The sequence below is a fragment of the Hypanus sabinus genome, chromosome 18 (assembly GCF_030144855.1).
Source record: "Hypanus sabinus isolate sHypSab1 chromosome 18, sHypSab1.hap1, whole genome shotgun sequence".
Classification (NCBI taxonomy): domain Eukaryota; kingdom Metazoa; phylum Chordata; class Chondrichthyes; order Myliobatiformes; family Dasyatidae; genus Hypanus; species Hypanus sabinus.
In genome coordinates this window covers 26,410,385-26,429,529 of record NC_082723.1, presented here as the reverse complement: position 1 = coordinate 26,429,529, position 19,145 = coordinate 26,410,385, and the positions used below count along the sequence as shown (strand labels likewise).

Genomic DNA, 19,145 nt, shown 5'->3' with positions numbered 1-19,145 from the left:
GATATTGGGTTGGTTTATTATTGTCACATGTACCAAGATAGAATGAAACACTTATCTCATATACTTTTTTCTACAGATCAATTATGACAAAATGTATTAAGCCAGAAAAAGATAAAACAATAACAATGCAGAATAAAGTTACCAAAAAAGTTCAATGCAAATAAATGATAAAGTGCAAGACCAGAATGAGGTAGACGGTGTGGGCAAGAGTCCATCTTACTAGACAATTTAAGGGATAAGGGGCATTAGCTACATTATAAGCTGAGAAAGCTGTATTTCTCCTTACAAGGGAGTTCTGATAAAACTATTGAAAACTTTGAAGGGTACCCAGTGAAGAGAAAAACCATACCCACTGGTGAAAAAGTCAGAAAATTGATTTATGATGACTTACAAAACACAAGGAAACACTTTTTTCTTTACTCAGCAGAAGTATAGGGTCTGGAAAGTGAGTTCAGGTTGAGTCAAATACCATTCTAGTACCCCAAGAAAAGGTAAATATCTGGAAAGAAGGAGTTTGCAGTGGGAGGTGTATGAAAACAGACCTGGCTAGGATGTTCTAGTATATCAGGTATGAACTTAACAGTCAAAATGACCTCTTCTGTGCTTTAGGCATTCTGTTATTCTATAACTAGTACTCTTTGTCCTTTTATATCACAAACACAAGAAAATCTGCGGATGCTCGAAATCCAAAGCGCACACACAAAATGCTGGAGGAACTCAGCAGGTCAGGCAGCATCTATGGAAAAGAGTAAACAGTCGACGTTTCAGGCCCAGACCCTTCTTCGGGACATTCTGTCTTTTTATATTGTTCTTCTTACATGCGGCAAAAAAAGCTAATTGGAAAGGAAACACCACCTACAGTTTTGGAGTTTAATAGAACAAGGGGTGATCACACTGAGATCTGGGGGTGAGGGGGCAGAAGTTGACAGGGTACATGTCACTAGTGAGAAGAATCTCAGGTTAGGGACATAGTTAAAAATGTGACAGGTTATAACCTCCACAGAAGAAGTGTCTTTCAGGGAAGCATTGTGAAAGTGGGTTATAACTTTGGTTAAACATACTGCTTGGACCCCAAAACAGGGCGGGTGTACGGAGTGAGGTGAGTACTTACTGCCCGCTGTTAGCGTCCACTCCTCCCGCCGCCGACCGTTAACGGGCACCGGTGCCGCCGGGTGCCGTTGCCATGGCGACGGGGACGCGCTCGAGCCTGCCGGGGCATCGGGGCGACCGCGGCCGTCGGTCAGCGGCCGTAGCCTCTTCAGCAAAAGCGGATGGAAGGCGGCGCGGACCCTACCCAAAGACGCAGATCCTGCCGAGCAGCTCGCCTCAACCCGGACGAAAAGGTACCTCCAGCTGCGGGACAACCTGTGTGTTTACAGAGGCCTTTAAAGACAAATCTGTTTTAAAACGTAAATTCTGTTTCTTTCGCCTGCTCTACACGTCTAGCATTTTTTTTTATTTCACCGCAGATTTCCAGAAATATGTTGCTTTTGTCCAAGGCACTGACCGATTTTCTGTTTATTATCATGTAGCTTCTCGCGGGAGCTTGCTGTGTACAGGTTGATTGGCCATTTCCTACTCTAGCGTTGGACTAGCAGCAACAGTTTATTGATCCAGAGCCCATGAGTTCCAACACTTCCATGCCAAATGGGAAATTTTAAATTCAAGAAACTGAGCCTGGGAATAAAATCTAATGAAATGCATCATGCCCACTAATTCACACACACAAAATCCGTTTTTCTTACCGAATTGGCTAATTTGTTGTTCCAGACCCACAAATGTGGTTAAATCTTTCTCTGGCAACACGGGATGGCTAAGAAATATCAGTGACGTTTACAACATCAGCCACGCTCTCAAAGCATGTATTTGACCGTGAAGGTTTTAAACATATACAGAAAGAGACAAGAAAAATGCTATGCAAATAAAGCTTCTAGTTATTTTCTGCTTTGCCAAAAAGCTAGGATTTTTTTCTATTTATGATTCATGCAGGAGTGCACAGGCTCCAAACTCCACCCTAAATGCCCCTAGCAAAAATATATTTGTGGATTTAATAATCCTATGCAATTTTCACTTGAGGAGTGGGTTACACAGCCCACAAGCCTGCTCCACCATTCAAGAAGGTTAAAGCAGACCATCTAAGCATCATTTTCTTGCCTCACCTCTGTATCCATTGTTTCAAGGAATATGCAGAAATCTATGGATCTGTTTTACATTAAAAAATGACCGATCATCTGTGAAGAAATATAAATAGTGGGACCACTTTTCCTATTGTGTTTTTGTGCCTTCAAGGAATGTGTATTTGTTACAAAACATGTAATATTTCTTAAATATTTGCCATTGCCTACCACTGCCATTCCTTTTAATGTAGTTTTCCCCAATCTGCCACAGTCAATCTTCCCTTCATAGTTTCCTCTGTTTAGAACAGGGGTTCCCAACTTTGGGTCCATGGACTCCTTAGTTAAGGGTCCATGGCATAAAAAAGAGACCCTTGATTTAAAATGAAATCCTTAGTTTCAGATTGTACTACACCAGGTCAAACATAATGCAAAATTTTATCACACATGGAAATTCTTCCCTTTGGATCATATTACAGCAGAATTAATCCATGTTGTTGCAGAGCTGTAGATCGAAAATGGTCTATTCCTTAATCAGTACCTCAGGATACTGATCTATAAATCCATCTAGAACAGCATATTAGGGAACTATCAAGGAATAGGAATTAAGTCTCAGATTTGTATTTGATTTGTCTTACAAGTAGTTGAATTGCCAGTAAAACTAGATGCTGTATGATTTTTGTAATAAAACAAGAGTCAAACATCCATTTGCAGCATTACTTTTACAATATTATAAATAGAAAGAAATGGACATTGTGTAAGCAGAAGAGATTAGCTCAAATGGGCATTTGATTACTAATTTAATTGGTTTGATTCAGCATAGTGGGCTGAAGGGCCTGATACTGTGATTCTATGCATTTTATAACCCCCATGTTCAACAAAATGTCTAAAGAACTGTCTGCAGGCCAAATTTGTCCCCTGGTATTTTTTAGCCCATTAAAGAGAAACACTCCTGTGGGGGATGTTCTAACATTTTATTAAACATGAGATTCCAAGATATTATTATGGTGGAATCGAGTGTTCTTCCAGGATCCCAGGATTCAGAGAAAGATTATGCTTATCAATTTTTAAATAGAGTAAAGATTTTTTTGTTTGCTGTAGTTAAAGACTTCCCTTGTTAATGAAATTGTATCTAATTATTCTAAATGGCTAATATAAAAGGATATAATTTTAATGTGATTGGAGGAAAGTATGGGGGGATGTCAGAAGTAAGTTTTTTTACACAGAGAGTGGTGGGACACCTTGCTAGGGGAGGTGATAGAGGCAGATACATTAGGGGCATTTAAGAAGCTCTTAGATTGGCATGTGGATGATAGGAAAATGGAGGACTATGTAGGAAGGGAGGGTTAGATTGAGTAGGTTAAAAGGTCCATAATATCATAAGACATAGAAACAGATTTAGATCATTCAGCCCATCGAGTCTGCTCTGCCATTCCATCATGGCTGATCCCAGATCCAATTGTACACCTGCCTTCTCATTGTATCATTTGATGCCCTGACGAACCAGGAAATTATCAGCTTTTGCCTTAAATATACCCACAGACTTGGCCTCCACTGCAGTCTGTAGCAGAGCATTCCACAGATTCATTACTCTCTGGTTAAAAAAAAATCCTCCTTACCACTGTTCTAAAAAGTCACCCCTCAATTTTGAGGCTGTGGCCTCTAGTTAGGGATACCCCCACCATAGGAAACTTACTCTCCTCATCCACCCTATCTAGTCCTTTCAACATTCAGTAGGTTTCAATGAGATCCCCCCCCAACATTATTCTAAATTCCAATGAGTACAGGCCCAAAGCTGCCAAAAGCTCCTCATATCTTAATCCATTTATTCCCAGAATCATCCCTGTGAATCTCCCCTGGACTCTCTCCAATGACAACACATCCTTTCTGAGATATGGGACCCAAAACTGTTGACAATACTCCAAGTGCAGCCTGATTAGTGTCTTATAAAGCCTCAGCATTATCTCCTTGCTTTTATATTATATTCCCCTTGAAATAAATACCAACATTGCATTTGCCTTCTTTACCAGAGACACAACCTGTAAATTCACCCTCTGGGAGTCTTGCACAAGGACTCCCAAGTCCCTCTGCACCTTTGATGTTTGAATTTTCTCCCCATTTAGATAATAGTCCGCACTATTGTTCCTTTTACCAAAATACATTATCATTCATTTCCCAACACTGTATTCCATCCACTACTTTTTCCCCCAGTCTTCTAATTTGTCTAAGTTCTGCTGCAATCACATTGTTTCCTCAGCACTACCTACCCCTCCACCTATCTTTGTGTCATCCACAAACTTTGCCACAAAGCCATCAATTCCATTATCAAAATCATTGACAAACAATTTGAAAAGTAATGGTCACAATACTAATCCCTGAGGAATCACTGGTAGCCAACCAGAAAAGGCCCCCTTTATTCCCACTCACTGCCTCCTGGCTGTCAGCCATTCCTCTATCCAAGCCAGTATCTTTACTGTAACAACATAGCATTTTATCTTGTTCAGTAGCCTCATATGTGGCACTTTATCAAATGCCTTCTGAAAATCCAAGTAAACGACCTCCTTGTTCACCCTACTTGTTACCTCCTTGCAGAACTGTAATTGATTTGCTAAGCAAGATTTCCCTTTAACCTTGCCTTTGACTTATTTTATCATTATTCTCCAAGTGTCCCAAAACCTCATTATAGACTCCAACACTTTTCCAACCACTGTGGTTAGGCTAACTGGCCTATAATTTCCTTTCTTTTGCCTTCCTCCATTCTTAAAGAGTGGAGTAACATTTCCAGTCCTCTAGGACCATGCCAGTATCAAATAATTCTTGAAAGATCATGACCAGTGCATCTGTTATCCCTTCAGCAATCTCTCTCTGGACTCTGGAATGTGGTCCGTCTGGTCCAGGTGACTTTTCTATTTTAAGACCTTTGAGGTTGCCTCGGACTTTTTCCTTTGAAATAGCAATGGCACTCACTCCTGCTCCCTGACATTCACGGACCTCTGGTACACTGCTGGTGTCTTGTACAATGAAGACTGATGCAAAGTACCCATTAAGTTCATCTGCCAATTCTTTGTCCCTCATTACTACCTCACCAGCATCATTTTCCAGTTGTCCAATATCAATTCTTAGCTCCCTTTTACTCTTTATATAACTGGAAAAATATTTAGTATCATGCTTTATATTACTGGCTAATTTGCCTTTTTATTTCATCTTTTCCCTTCTTATAGCTTTTTAGTTGTCTTTTGTTGGATCTTAAAAGCTTCCCAATCATCCAACTTCCCACTCACTTTTGCTACCTTATTTGCCCTTTCCTTGACTTTTATGCAGTCTTTAACTTCCCTTGCCAGCCATGGTTGTCTACCTCTGCCATTTGAGAACTTCCTTCTGTTGGACTTATCTATTCTGCGCTTTGTGAACTATTCCCATCTCTGCTCTGTCATCATCTCTGCCAGTATCCTCCTGCAATCCACCTGGGCAAGCTCCTCTCTCATGCTTCTGCAATTCCCTTTCTTCCATTCCGATGCTAATGTATGTGACTTGTACTTGTTCTTCTCAAACTGCAGTATGAATTCAATCATATTATGATCAATGTCTCCAAAAGGTTCCTTCACATTAAGCTCCATAATAAGATCTGGGTTATTACACAACACCCAAACTAAGATGTCCTTTCCCTGAGTAGGCTCAAGCACAAGCTGCTCCAAAAAGTCATCTCATAGGCATTCAACAAATTCCCTCTCTTGCGATCGAAAACCAACCTGATTTTCCCAATCCCCTTGCATATTGAAGTCCTCATTTCAATTGTGACATTACCCTTTTTACATGGCTTTTTCAACTCCCTTTGCAATCTCAACCCCACATCTTGGCTACTATTTGAAACCCTACATATAATTTCCATAATGCATTTTTTCACCCAGTTTCTTAACTCCACCCACAAAGATATAACATTCTCTCACCCTATGTCACCTCTTTCTAAAGACATAATTCCCTCTCTTACTAACAGAACCACACCACTGCCTATGATTCCCTACCTGTCCATTCCATACAAAGTATGTCCTTTGATGTTAAACTCCCAACTATGGCCTTCTTTTAGCCACAATTCAGTGATGCCCACAGTACTAACCAATCTCCAATTGCACCACGAGTTTGCCCACCTTATTCGGAATGCTACACACATTTAAATACCGTCAGTCCTGCATTCTTCACCTTTTTGAATTTTGCCTCTGTGGTACAATTTAACTCTTTGCTCTGTCTGCATTTGTACCCAATCATTGGCTTGTCCTTTTTTTTGTAATTTAATTTTTTATTGAAGTTCATCATCAAACAAACATTTTCATAAGAAGTATTTCAGACATTGTACATATATATCATATAATCACATTTATCACAAATCTCCACAAAGTATTTATCTGAGGTATACACTTATAGAAAAGAGTGGAAAGAAAAAACAAGCAAAAGGAAAAAAAGCTATGGACAAGTAGGGAGTGATCTTTTTTTTACAACATATTCATTGATTTGTGAGATTAAAATCAGGCCAATGAGGCATTATATAGTTAAACCATTTTTCCCAGTATGAATCAAATTGTTCCAGCTTATGATTAACAGATGCTGTTACCTTTGCCATTTTGTAAATGTCCATTGTAATTTCCATCCATGCATTTAAAGTTGGGCTCTCCTGTGATAACCATTTCCTCGTAAGAGTCTTTTTACCAGCCACCAACAGTATATTCATTAAATATTTATCTCTTTTCAACCATTCTTGAGGTATTTATCCAAAATATATGGTCTTACTTTCTAAGAGTATTTCACATTTAAAGATGTCTTGTAGGGCATTGTGTATCCCCCTCCAATAGTTTTTGATAACAAGGCAGTCCCAAAAAATATGATAATGATTTTCATTTTGATTTCCACAATTTCTCCAGCAAACAGGGAGGTTACTATCATAATGGGATTTCTGAGAGGGTGTAATAAAATATCTTATCAAGTTTTTCCATCCAAACTCCCTCCATTTCTGTGAACTGGTGCACTTCCATTGATACCTCCATATTATTGTCCATTCTTCCTCAGATCTAATTATCCCTCCTTCTTTCTCCCATTTTGTTTTAATGTATGAAGTCGAATGTGTTTTAAGATTTGAAAACCCCTTATAAATGCTTGAGATGATTCTACTACCGTTATCTGAATTATATTCTTTTTTAAATAGCTCTATCAAGCATGTTCTTGCCTTGGTTACATTTCTAAGCATCTTATTAACATACTGTCGCATCTGTAAATACCGATAAAAATCTTGTTTTTCTAATAAGTGTTTGGCTTGTCCTTCCTTACATTTTTGTTACATCCATCATCTACTTGTAAACTTGCTGGCTCATCCTCAGCTCTATCATACTGGTTCCCATCTCCCTGCCATATTAGTTTAAACCGCTCCCATCAGCTCTATAAACCTGCCTGCAAGTATATTGGTCCCCCTCGAATTCAAGTGCAACCTGTCCCTTTTGTACAGGCCACACCTGGCCCAGAAGAGGTCCCAATTATCCAGAAATCTGAACCCCTGTCCCTGCTCCAATTCTTTAGCCACACATTTATCTGCCACCTTATTCTATTTCTATCCTCACTGTCGCATGGCCCAGGCTGCAATCACTATATTATTACTCTTGAGGTCCTGCTTCTCAGCTTCCTACCTAACTCCCTATATTCTTCGTTCAGGATCTCTTTCCTTTTTCTTCTTACGTCGTTGGTACCAATATGTACTGCAACTTCTGGCTGCTCACCCTCTCTTTCATGATATTGTGGATGCGTCCAGAAACATCACGAACCCTGGCACCTTGGAGGCAAATTACCATCTGTGTTTCTGTTTTGCATCCACAGAATACCTATCCATCCCCCAAACTATGGAGTCCCCTATTACTGCTGCCATCCTCTTCAGTTCCCTACCCTTCTGAGCCACAGGCAAGACTTCGTCCTAGAGACACGGCTGCTGTTGCTTCCCCAGGCAGGTCCGCCCCCTTCCCCCCAACAGTACTCAAAATGGAGTATTTCTTGTTGAGGGGGCTCTCTATTACCTGATATTCTCCCTTTCCTCTCCTGACAGTCATCCATTTATTTGTTTCCTGGAGCCTTGGGGTTACTACCTCCTGTAGCTTCTGTCTGTCACTGCTTCACTTTCCTAAAAAGCCAAAGGTCATCAAGCTGCAGTTTCAGTTCCCTAACACGGTCTCTAAGGAGCTGCATCTCAATGTACTTGGTGCAGATGTGACCATCGGGAAGGCTGGTAGTCTCCTGAAAATCCCACATCTGACACACAGAACAGAACACTGGCTCTGTGGACATACCCCCTATTCTCTCAAGAATTAAATAAGGAAAAAAAATAAGAAATGAACTCGCCTATTTACCTTACTTCTGCCTGTTCCCACTCAAGCCTTGTTGAGCCAAAGCCTTGCTACTTAGACTCAGACTACTTCAACGATGACCACTCCTATGATGATCATTCCACTAGGTGATACCTCTCTTTTATAGAGACTGGGTTTTTAAAGCTCTTTGCCAGATCTGCGCAGGAATGCTTCTGTTGTGTCTGCACAGTACTCCAATTGTGGGGTGAAGGGCCTGTACACTACTGTACTGTTCTAGGTTCTAAATGTCACTTTGGAGTCCCATCATTTTGGTTTGTGTATAGCATTGGTATTCAATATAATGTTAACTATTAGGTTTTGACCAGCAGTTCAAACCTTTGTATTTATGGTGGTTAACTGATAAACGTCTCATTTTATATAGAATCAGTTACATTCTTCTTTAAATTGTGCATATGCCTTGGAACTGATAAAGCCATCAGTCTTTAAAGTTGCCATCAAGAACAAATATGAAATCGGACCAACTTACCAATACCAATCTCTCAATAGTTCACACAAACCTCCTCCTGAATCCTCTCTGATAAATAGAGGTAAAGTAGCAGCATGGTAAGTGGCCAGTTTTTATATTAACTTATCATGTTGTCAAGAGTAGAACAGTGTAACTTTATGGCTTTACTTCCTTCATTTGGGTACTTATACCTGGTAGGTCTGAAGTACTTTAGAAAACTGAAGATATTCAGAATCACAATCAGGTTTAATATTATCGGCAAATGTCATGAAATTTGATGTCTTTGCAGCAGCAGTACAATGTAATACAAAACAATAGAGAAAATAACAGTGAATTGCAATAAGAGTGTGTGTGTATATATGTGTATGTATGTGCATGTGTGTGTGAATATGTGTATGTGTATATATATATAGTATGTAAAATAGTTAAATTCAATAATTAGTACAAAAATAAAAATAAGGAAAAGTAATGAGGTAGCATTTATGGGTTCAATGTTCTTTCAGAAATCAGATGGAAGAGGGGAAGAAGCTGTTCCCAAATCATTGAGTGTGTGCCTTCACACTCCTGTACCTCTTTCTTGATAGTAGCAAAGAGAAAAGGGCATATCCTGGGTATTGGGGGTCCTTAATGATGGCTGCCACTTTTTAAGGCATTGTTCCTTAAAGATGTTCTGGATACTATGGAGGCTAGTGCCCATAATGGAGCTGTTTACCAGTTTCTGCAGCTTATTTCAATCCTATGCAGTAGCCACTCACCACCCCCACCCCCAACTGGTGATGCAGCCAGTTAGAATGCTCTCCATGATAGATACATCCTGAGCCCAACATATCAGTTCTTCACAAAACTCCAGATAACCATAATAACCATGCCTTCATTTGTTCCTAGTTGGATAAGTAACAAAATCCTCAGACAAGAAGCACTGCATTAGTTGAAAAAATTTCAATCAGAATCCCAAAAACAGGGTTTGTCAACTTCTATCTTCGTTCTGTGGTATTGGATGAATAAAATGTAATCAATTAGGAATGGGAATCACTAAGGAGAATAAAATATGATACACATTTCTTTCTCAGAATCCAAATCTGATTTATATGACATGAACTTTGATGCTTTGTGGAAGCAATGCAGTGCAAGACATAAAAATTACTATAAATTATGAAACAAATAAATAGTGCAAAATTTGTAATAACAACTTATGTTTATGGGTTTATAAACCATTCAGAAATCTGGTGGTGTAGGGGAAGAAGTTGTTCCTGAATCATTGGGGGTGTGTGTGTGTGTCTTCAGCTCCTCTATCTCCTCCTTGATGGTAGTAATGAGAAGAGAGCGTATCCCTGGTGGGGTGAAGGTCCTTAGTAATGTATGCAGCCTTCTTGAGGCACTGCCTGTTTATGATGTTCTCAATGGTGGGGAAGGTTGAGCTCCTTTCAGAGAACCATAATTTTAAAAAGCTAATAGAAATTTTACCTATTTATTTTAATTAAAAGGACCAATACAATATGCAATTCTGCACCAATAAAAGCCCATGATCTAAGTAGGCCTAAGACACAAGTTCAAAAATGTCACTTCAGATCAACAGAGCCGAAAAGCCAAATATCAGCTGAGAAAAAAATGCCATACATTAGAGGTAACACTACTAATGTCACTTTCATTTTTAATTTTCATGTCAAATGAATAATTGATTAGTAATCTATTGGAAAGATAATTATGATTTACATTAATATTTTGTTCAGTAATATATTAAACTTAGTGGTGAATTCTACTAATTCACATTTGGAGGAATCAATATTCAGAACTTAGATCATGGATTCCCAACCATTTATATGACATGAACCAATACCATTAAGCAAGGTGTCCACAGGTTGAGAATCCCTGATTGAGATGATAGGCTGGTAAACCTTGACTATAAGCATCTTATGAGTATGTATAAACATTCAAAAAAAGTGAAGTAAGCTTAATCACAGGAGTACCTTCAGGTTGTTACATCTGGAAGTGTGATAGTGGCGATAAGCTCCCACTAGCTATTAAACACTCCCAATGGTGTGTATCCCAAATAGACTCTGACAGCCAGGTCCAGCTCCTGGACTTCACGTGTGCCTTAGCTACTAGTGGAACTGCCTCTATTGACAGAAGGGGTAAAGGTGGGTTACTAGCCACTTTAAAACCAGGCAGATGGGGCTCATCTGCCAATGGCTGACAGCTCATCAAGGAGAAGGAAATCTCTGATCTCAAACCTCCACTGCCTTGCAGCTGTACCCACTCATGGGGAAGGCACCAGGAGTAAACCTCAAGGAAAAATATGGAGCTAGATTCCCTAAGGCAGTCCTACATTGAGTTCAACGTTGACTAGCAACTCCTGCAACACCACTGGTGCCAAATTGTATTGGTCTCTGCCATTCCTTTGGATACATCAGCTGTGTGGAGAGAGGTAGCCTGCTATATGGGCTTGCTGTCCTTAGCATACTGACCCTGGCTTGCACATCACGTAGACAGCTGGGATGCAACATCCATGGTTGACCCTAACCAACAGAGGAGCTCATTTTGTGTGCTTTTGGTAATGTGTTTTGCACATTGGCCCCAGAGGAACACTATTTCATTTGGCTGCATTCATGTATGGTTGAATGATAATTAATGTTGAACTTGAGCTCTATGAGCCGAATGGCCCATTTCTGTGCTGGGCATTTCTTTGATTCTGTTATCTTATCCCAAGCATCAAATGTTCTGTAGCCTGAGTGAAATTACCAAGCAGAATCAAATAGATTCTTTCATTCTCTGCAACTAAGTACAATGTGTCCCAAGTGGCCTAGAATTGGTCCAAGCAAAGAGACAATTTACTGCACTGGGATCCCATTCAGTGATTCAAGAAAGAGACAATATTTCACCCTAAGAATATATATGTTGCCAGAGCTATCAGTAAATAAAACATCCTCAATTTGTACTTTATTCTTTTTCTTTTATTTCTTTTCATCATTTTCATTGGCAACTTTTGCTTCTTTAACTTTGAACATAAGCCAAGAACCTATGGTGGCTCAAAAACCTGCTTTCTTTTTATCTTCTTGATTATACATTGGTCAGCTGTCTTTGCTCCTCAGATCACATCATTCAATTTGAGTTCAACAGAGCCAGCAATGGAAAAACAAAATCCTTATTGACTTCAGAAACAGTTTGTTTATGGCCACAGAGTTTGCACTACATTCTTAACCGATACCTAAAACATAGTCAAACCATTCCATGACCCCGATTCTGACAAAACTAGTTTTATATCTGTGCAGATATTTAAGCTATCATGAAGCATTAAATTTTGAAAAATGTGTGTTGCTTCAGGAAGCAATGGCCAGATTACAGGGCAGAGAAATCATTGTCATTAAATTTAAAGATGCAAAAGCCAATTAATGGATGCTTTCTGAGATTGGAAAAGCAAATTGTATCTGAATATCTGCAGTGATTTTTCTCTAATTTTTTTTTACAGAAGGCACTTTGTAGTACATGTGCATAATCCTCGACCTTTTTGTACTTTTCTGGAGGCACACTAGAAAGAGTCAGTGTGGAAGAGTCATTCTCACAATGTGGACTGGTTCATTGGTTCTTTAAGCAAACACTGTTCTGATCATTTGGTCCACAGAGAAAGCACTTTGATGAACAAGGGGAAATTTGTTCACACCACTGGTACTACTGGAAAGTGTGACACACAGTTCAACTGTGACATTGGCTGAAAGTGGCAAAGTGATCTTGGCTGACCTGTTAGGAACTGGGAGTATTTTACAGAAAATAGAACCTTACACCACAGGAACAAGTTTTTCTACTCATGACATCTGCATTGAACACAATGCTGAATTAAGTTAGTGACGGGGGGGTTCCAAAATTAACGGAGCAGAAGGCAGATTTTGTGGATGTGAAAAAGACACAAGGATGGTATGATGCCTCCCAGGTATTAGGGTCAGGGATGTCTTGGATCGGGTCCACAGCATTCTAAAGGGGCAGGGTGAACAGCTGGAAATCATGGTGCATATTAGCCCACCAACATAGGTAGGATAAGGGACTAGACCATGAAGAAGGAATATATGGAGTTCGGCAGAAAGCTGAAAGGCAGGACAACAATGTAGTAATCTCTGGATTGCCGTCTGTGTCACATGCTAGTGAGGGTAAGAATAGAATGATGTGGCAAATGGATGTGTGGCTGAGGGGCAGGGTTTCAGATTTCTGGATCATTGGAATCTCTTCTGGGGATGGTGTGACCTGTACAAAAAGGACAGGTTACACCTTAACCCGAGGGGGATCAATATCCATGCAAGCAGGTTTGCTACAGCTGTGGGGGAAGGATTTAAACCAATCTGGCAGGGGCTGAGAACCAGAGTGATAGAGCTGAGGGTGGGGCAGTTGGTATACAAGTAGATGCAATGTGTAGTAAGATTGTGAGGATAGACAGGCAAATGGTAGGGCAAAATTGCAGTCATTGGGATGAGGTGAAGTGTAATGGGGGCCAAAATCAAAAAGGGTGATAAATACAAGACTGAAAGTGTTGCATTTGAATGCAGGCAGTATGCAGAATTAAGATAGATGATCTCATGTTACAGTTAGAGATCAGCAGGTATGATATTGTGGGCATCTCTGAGTCATGGCTGAAAGAAGATCATAGTTGCGAGCTTAACATCCAAAGATACATATTGTGTTGAAAGAATAGGCAAGTAGGCAGAGGGAATGGGTGGCTCTGTTGGGAAAATATGAAATCAAATCCTTAGGAAACGGTGACAGAGGATTGGAAGATGTAAAATTCTTGTGGGTAAAGCTAAGAAACTGCAAGCATAAAAAGACCCTGATCGGAATTACATACAGGCCTCTGAACAGCAGCCAGGATGTGGGCAACAAATTACAACAGGAGATGGAAAAGGCATGTTATAAGGGCAATCCACATAGAATGCTGGAAGAACTCAGCAGACCAGACAGCGTCTATGGAAAAGAGTAAACTGTCAATATTTCAGGCCAAGACCCTTTATTAGGACTACTAAAAAAAGGCCGGGCAGTTTAAAAAGCCACAAAGAGAGAAAAGATGAAATATGAAAGTAAGCTAGCCGATAATATAAGTGAAGATACAATAAGTTTTTTTCAGATAGTTAAAGAGTAAAAGAGAGACAAGTGTGTATGTTGGACTGCTGGAAAATGAAGCTGGAGAGGTAGTAATGCAGGACAAAGAAACGGCAGGTGAACGTAATAAATATTTTGTGTCAGTCTTTACTGCGGAAGACACTAGCAGAATGCCAGAAATGCGGGAAGGCAGCGTTGAATGCCATTGATATTACGAAGGAGAAGGCGCTTGGGAAGCTGAAAGTAAGTAAATCACCAGGACCAGATGGACTACACCCCAAGGTTCCAAGAAGTATCTGAAGAGATTGTGGATCTCTCATTAGTAATGATCTTTCAAGAATCACTAGATTCTGGAATGGTTCCTGAGGATTGGAAAATTGTAAATGTCACTCCACTCTTTAAGAAGAGAGGGAGGCAGGAGAAAGGAAATTATAGACCAGTTAGCCTGACTTCAGTGGCTGGAAATATATTGCAGTCTGTTATTAAGGATGATGTTTCAGAGTACTTGGAGGCACATGATAAAATAGGCAAAAATCAGCATTGTTTTTGAAAGGGGAAATCTTGCCTGACAGATCTGTTGGAATTCTTCGAGGAAATAAAAAGCAGGATAGACAAAGGATAGTCAGTGGATGTTGTATACTTAGATTTTCAGAAGGCCTTTGACAAGGTGCCACATATGAGGCTACTTAACAAGATAAGAACCCATGATATTACAGGAAAGGTACTAGCATGGACAGAAGATCAGCTGACTGGTAAGAGGCTAAGAGTGTGAACAAAAGGGCCCTTTTCTGGTTGGCTCCTGGTGATTAGTTACTGATGTTTATTATAAACCCACAGACTCTCACAGCTATCTGGAATATACCTCTTCCCACTCTATTACTTGTAAAAACACAATCCCCTTCTCTCAATTCTTCCATCTGCATCATATCCGCTCTCAAGATATGGCTTTTCATTCCAGAATGAAGGAGATGTCCTCCTTTTTCAAAGGAAGGGGCTTCCTTCACTCCACCAACAATGCTGCCCTCAACCGCTTCTCTTCCATTTCATACACATTTGCTCTCACCCCATCTTCCCGCCAACCTTACAGGGATAGGGTTCCTCTTGTCCTCACCCACCACCCCACCAGCCTCTGCATCCAGCACATAATTCTCTGGGACTTCCACCATCTCCAATGGGATCCCACCATCAAGCACATCTTCCCCCCACACTCCCTCCAACTCTCTACTTTTTGCAGGAATCGGCTCCCTACACTACTCCTTGTCCATTCATCCCTCCCTGCTGACCTCCTTCCTGGCACTTATCCTTGCAAGTAGAACAAGTACTACACCTCCTCCCTCACTATTATTCAGGGCCCCAAACAGTCCTTCCAGGTGAGGCATCTCTTCACCTGTGAGTCTCTGGAGCACCTATGCTCTGTCTGCCAGAAGAAGCAGGAGGGATCTCCCAGTGGCAACACATTTTAATTCCACTTCCCATTCCCATTTCGTTATGTAAATCAATGGCTTCCTCTGTTGTCGCAATGAAGCCACACTCAGTTTGGAGGAACAACACCTTGTGTTCTGTCTGGGTAGCATCCAGCTTGATGACATGGACATTGATTTCTCAAACTTCTGGTAATGCCCCCCCCCACCTTCCCCCTTCCCCATCCCCTCCCTCTGGTGCTCCTCCCCCCTTTCTTTCTTCCATGATCTTATTCCTCCTCCTGTCCTATATCTCTTTCACCAATCAACTTCCCAGCTCTTTACTTCACCCCTCCCCCCCAACCTTTTAAATCTAATCTCATCTTTTTTTCTCCAGTCCTGCTGAAGGGTCTTGGTCCAAAAAGTTGACTGCACTCTTTTTCATAGATGCTGCCTGGCCTGCTAAGTTCCCCCAGCATATTGTGTGTGTTGCTTAGATTTTCAGCATCTGCAGATTTTCTCTTGTTTGTAATGGATAGAAAAGTTTGATATATTTTTTTTCTTGCTTTCTCATGCAAACATTCCCATTACAACTAAATTTTTAATATATGTATTTTTCCTTATCATTTGGTTAATTCTCAGTCATACAGTTAAAATGTGGGTGTTCACTAACAAAAAATTGCAATTAGTAAATGTTTCACATCTGACCAGAAGTACAGCAATTAAATACCAAACAATTAAATTTTTCATATCTCTTTAATCAAAATTTTAAGAAATGAGCTCAACAAGCTTAACTATTTCTTTAGCCACTTCAAAAAGTTCCGTCAGTTCCATATAACCATATAACAGTTACAGCACGGAAACAGGCCATCTTGGCCCTTCTAGTCCATGCCAAACGCTTACTCTCACCTAGCCCCACCAACCTGCACTCAGCCCGTAACCCTTCATTCCTTTCTTGTCCATATACCTATCCTTTTTTTTAAATGACAATATCGAACCTGCCTCTACCACTTCTACTAGAAGCTCGTTCCACACAGCTACCACTCTCTGAGTAAAGAAGTTCCCCCTCATGTTACCCCTAAACTTTTGCCCCCAACTCTGAACTCATGTCCTCTTGTTTGAATCTCCCCTGCTCTCAATGGAAAAAGCCTATCCACATCAACTCTATCTATCCCCCTCATAATTTTAAATACCTCTATCATGTTCCCCCTCAATCTTCTACGCTCCAAAGAATAAAGACCCAACCTTTCTCTGTAACTTAGGTGCTGAAACCCAGGTAACATTCTAGTAAATCTTCTCTGTACTTTCTCTATTTTGTTGACATCTTTCCTATAATTTGGTGACCAGAACTGTACACTATACTCCAAATTTGGCTTTACCAATGCCTTGTACAATTTTAACGTTACATCCCAACTCCTATACTCAATGCTCTGATTTATAAAGGCCAGCATACCAAAAGCTTTCTTTACCACCCTATCCACATGAGATTCCACCTTCAGGGAACTATGCACCATTATTCCCAGATCACTCTGTTCTACTGCATTCTTCAATGCCCTACCATTTACCATGTATGTCCTATTTGATTATTCCTACCAAAATGTAGCACCTCACACTTATCAGCATTAAACTCCTTCTGCCATCTTTCAGCCCACTCTTCTAACTGGCCTAAATGTCTCTGCAAGCTTTGAAAACCTACTTCATTATCCACAACGCCACCTATCTTAGTATCCATACAATATATATTTTCACTTCAAGACATGGGTAATATACACTCTGTATAAACATTGCCTAGATTGTACTTGTTAGCTCATAATCATGAAGTATAAAATTGATTCCACATTTTGAGTACTTTGCAGAGTTCTGGTGGGAAAACTGTTCAATGTGTCAGTGGCAACCCAACAGTTCCTGACACTGTTTTTTATATGGTGAACCCAGCTGGAAAGGAAGTTGGGTTCATTCCTATTATTTTTCACAAATAGTTTATTAACATTTGCATTTATCCTCAAAATCAAAAAATGGGCCCTAGAGTAAGATATCAGCTGACTGGTAGCACTTAATGACACGTTACAGATGATGTGCCTTGGGAGAAGAAACATTATAATTATTGGTTTATTTTGTTGTGTTCTGAGGACGAAACTTAAGGGAAGACATAGTGGCCTACTGTAACCTCAGTTTGAAAGCTATGAAATGCTACAATTCAACTGTTTAAGTTTCCAATAAAGTGTATAAAGCGAACACATTCTTTTTTGGTGCATTCCAAAGTCTGAGGATATGATCTTTAAAGTAACAGCGGACTCAGCAGTGAAATCAAGAAACAACTTAACACAGAGAAATAATAGAAGTAAGAAACTTTCTTACTGTCAAGGCTGTGGATGCTTGGACAGGTAGAAGTTTCAAGACTGAACTGGAAAGATTTTTATCAAACAAAACTGATCTACAGTGATTGAAGACACAAAAAAATGGAAATACATTATAAATAACCAATAATTTGCTGGAATTATGGAAAAGGTTCAGATGAATAATTACACAAGTTCCTGCCACAACCACTTGGAATTTCCCAGTCAATGGAACCTACTCTCATATTGACTACCTTGGGCTAATTTGAAATCTAAACTGGATAGCCGTAGACAGCCTTCCATTTAGAGTAGCGAGACGGTAAAAATTAATGAATTAAACTCCCCCTCCATTTGACCACCAGTGATACACAGTACAACTACTACTTGGATATTTTGTATCTTATTTTCTTATATAAACAAAAAAATCAAAGGTCATTGGAGATTAATCAAACTTGATATTTTGGTTCAATTTTTAATAGGAAAAGATGATGTAAGTACCAACCTTGATGCTGACATCCACCTTTCAAGGAAAGAAGAAATTGAGACACAAACATACTGTGAAAAAGGTGCTTCCTCCGGATCCTTTGATTCGGAATACCAGCAAACCGAAGTAAATAGTCGGGAAACACTTCACCTTTATCTACCCAACCTTGGCATTCACGAAGAGGAGGAATCTCCAATTGTATGGTAAAGTCTATATTGCACATATTTAACTTTCATGCCCCAGATTACTTCATTCCAGTTCTTTTTCAATTGTTGGGGTAGAGCACTGTAGCAGTTAACCTACACTTAGTGAGATCCCTCAAGCTTTAATTGAATGAATGAGCAAATAATCTGCTTTTGAAGTGTTGTTGGAAGGATAAATGTTGGACTTGAAGTTGGAGTCCTGATGGGAACTCTGATATTTTTAGATATTTATAACTTTTATAGCTATGTATAACACTTATTTCTGGAAAAGTCTCTATTATGTGGCAAATATTGTCAATACACAACCTTTGCCAAGAACAAGGATATCCCTGTTGGTACACATTGGTACAAATTAACAGTTACAGGTATATTTACTATACATCTTTACAAAAATATTTGAATGTTGAAAGTGTAGGTTAAAAGCAGAAGGAAGTAGTCACTATCTTTCTCTGCTTTTTTATTGCAATTTGTATTGAAACTATCTCAAACAAGTTGAAGGAATCACAAAGACAATTTGATAAATATAATACATCACCAGCTACAAAGGATGCAACTTAAACAGACATGTAATTTATATATGCATGTGAGAGAAATACATCAACCAAAATACGTTCTGCATTTACAGCAGCTGAATACTTTGCTACCAATGTACACTGTAAAGCCTAGCCATCTCATTGTTGGTGACT

General features: G+C 39.7%; 2 protein-coding genes across 3 annotated transcripts in view; one reads left to right on the top strand and one right to left on the bottom strand.

Annotated features, from left to right (window-relative positions):
• The window catches only part of LOC132407242 (uncharacterized), a 40,266-nt gene that overhangs the window by 11,216 nt on the left and 9,905 nt on the right, over positions 1-19,145 (bottom strand). Inside the window, exon 3 of the mRNA XM_059993506.1 lies at positions 1,112-1,365. Coding sequence (XP_059849489.1) covers positions 1,112-1,365 — 254 coding nt within the window. The remainder of the gene's footprint in view (positions 1-1,111; positions 1,366-19,145) is intronic.
• LOC132407430 (uncharacterized) overlaps positions 1,118-19,145 on the top strand; it is a 39,303-nt gene continuing 21,275 nt past the window's right edge. Inside the window, exons 1-2 of one of the 2 annotated variants that reach the window (XM_059993920.1) lie at positions 1,118-1,343; positions 18,252-18,459. In XM_059993920.1, the coding sequence (XP_059849903.1) occupies positions 1,184-1,343; positions 18,252-18,459 (368 nt within the window). In that variant the 5' untranslated portion in view covers positions 1,118-1,183. Of the gene's footprint in view, positions 1,410-18,251; positions 18,460-19,145 lie in introns of both variants that reach the window. The other variant, XM_059993919.1, reaches the window with a different exon arrangement.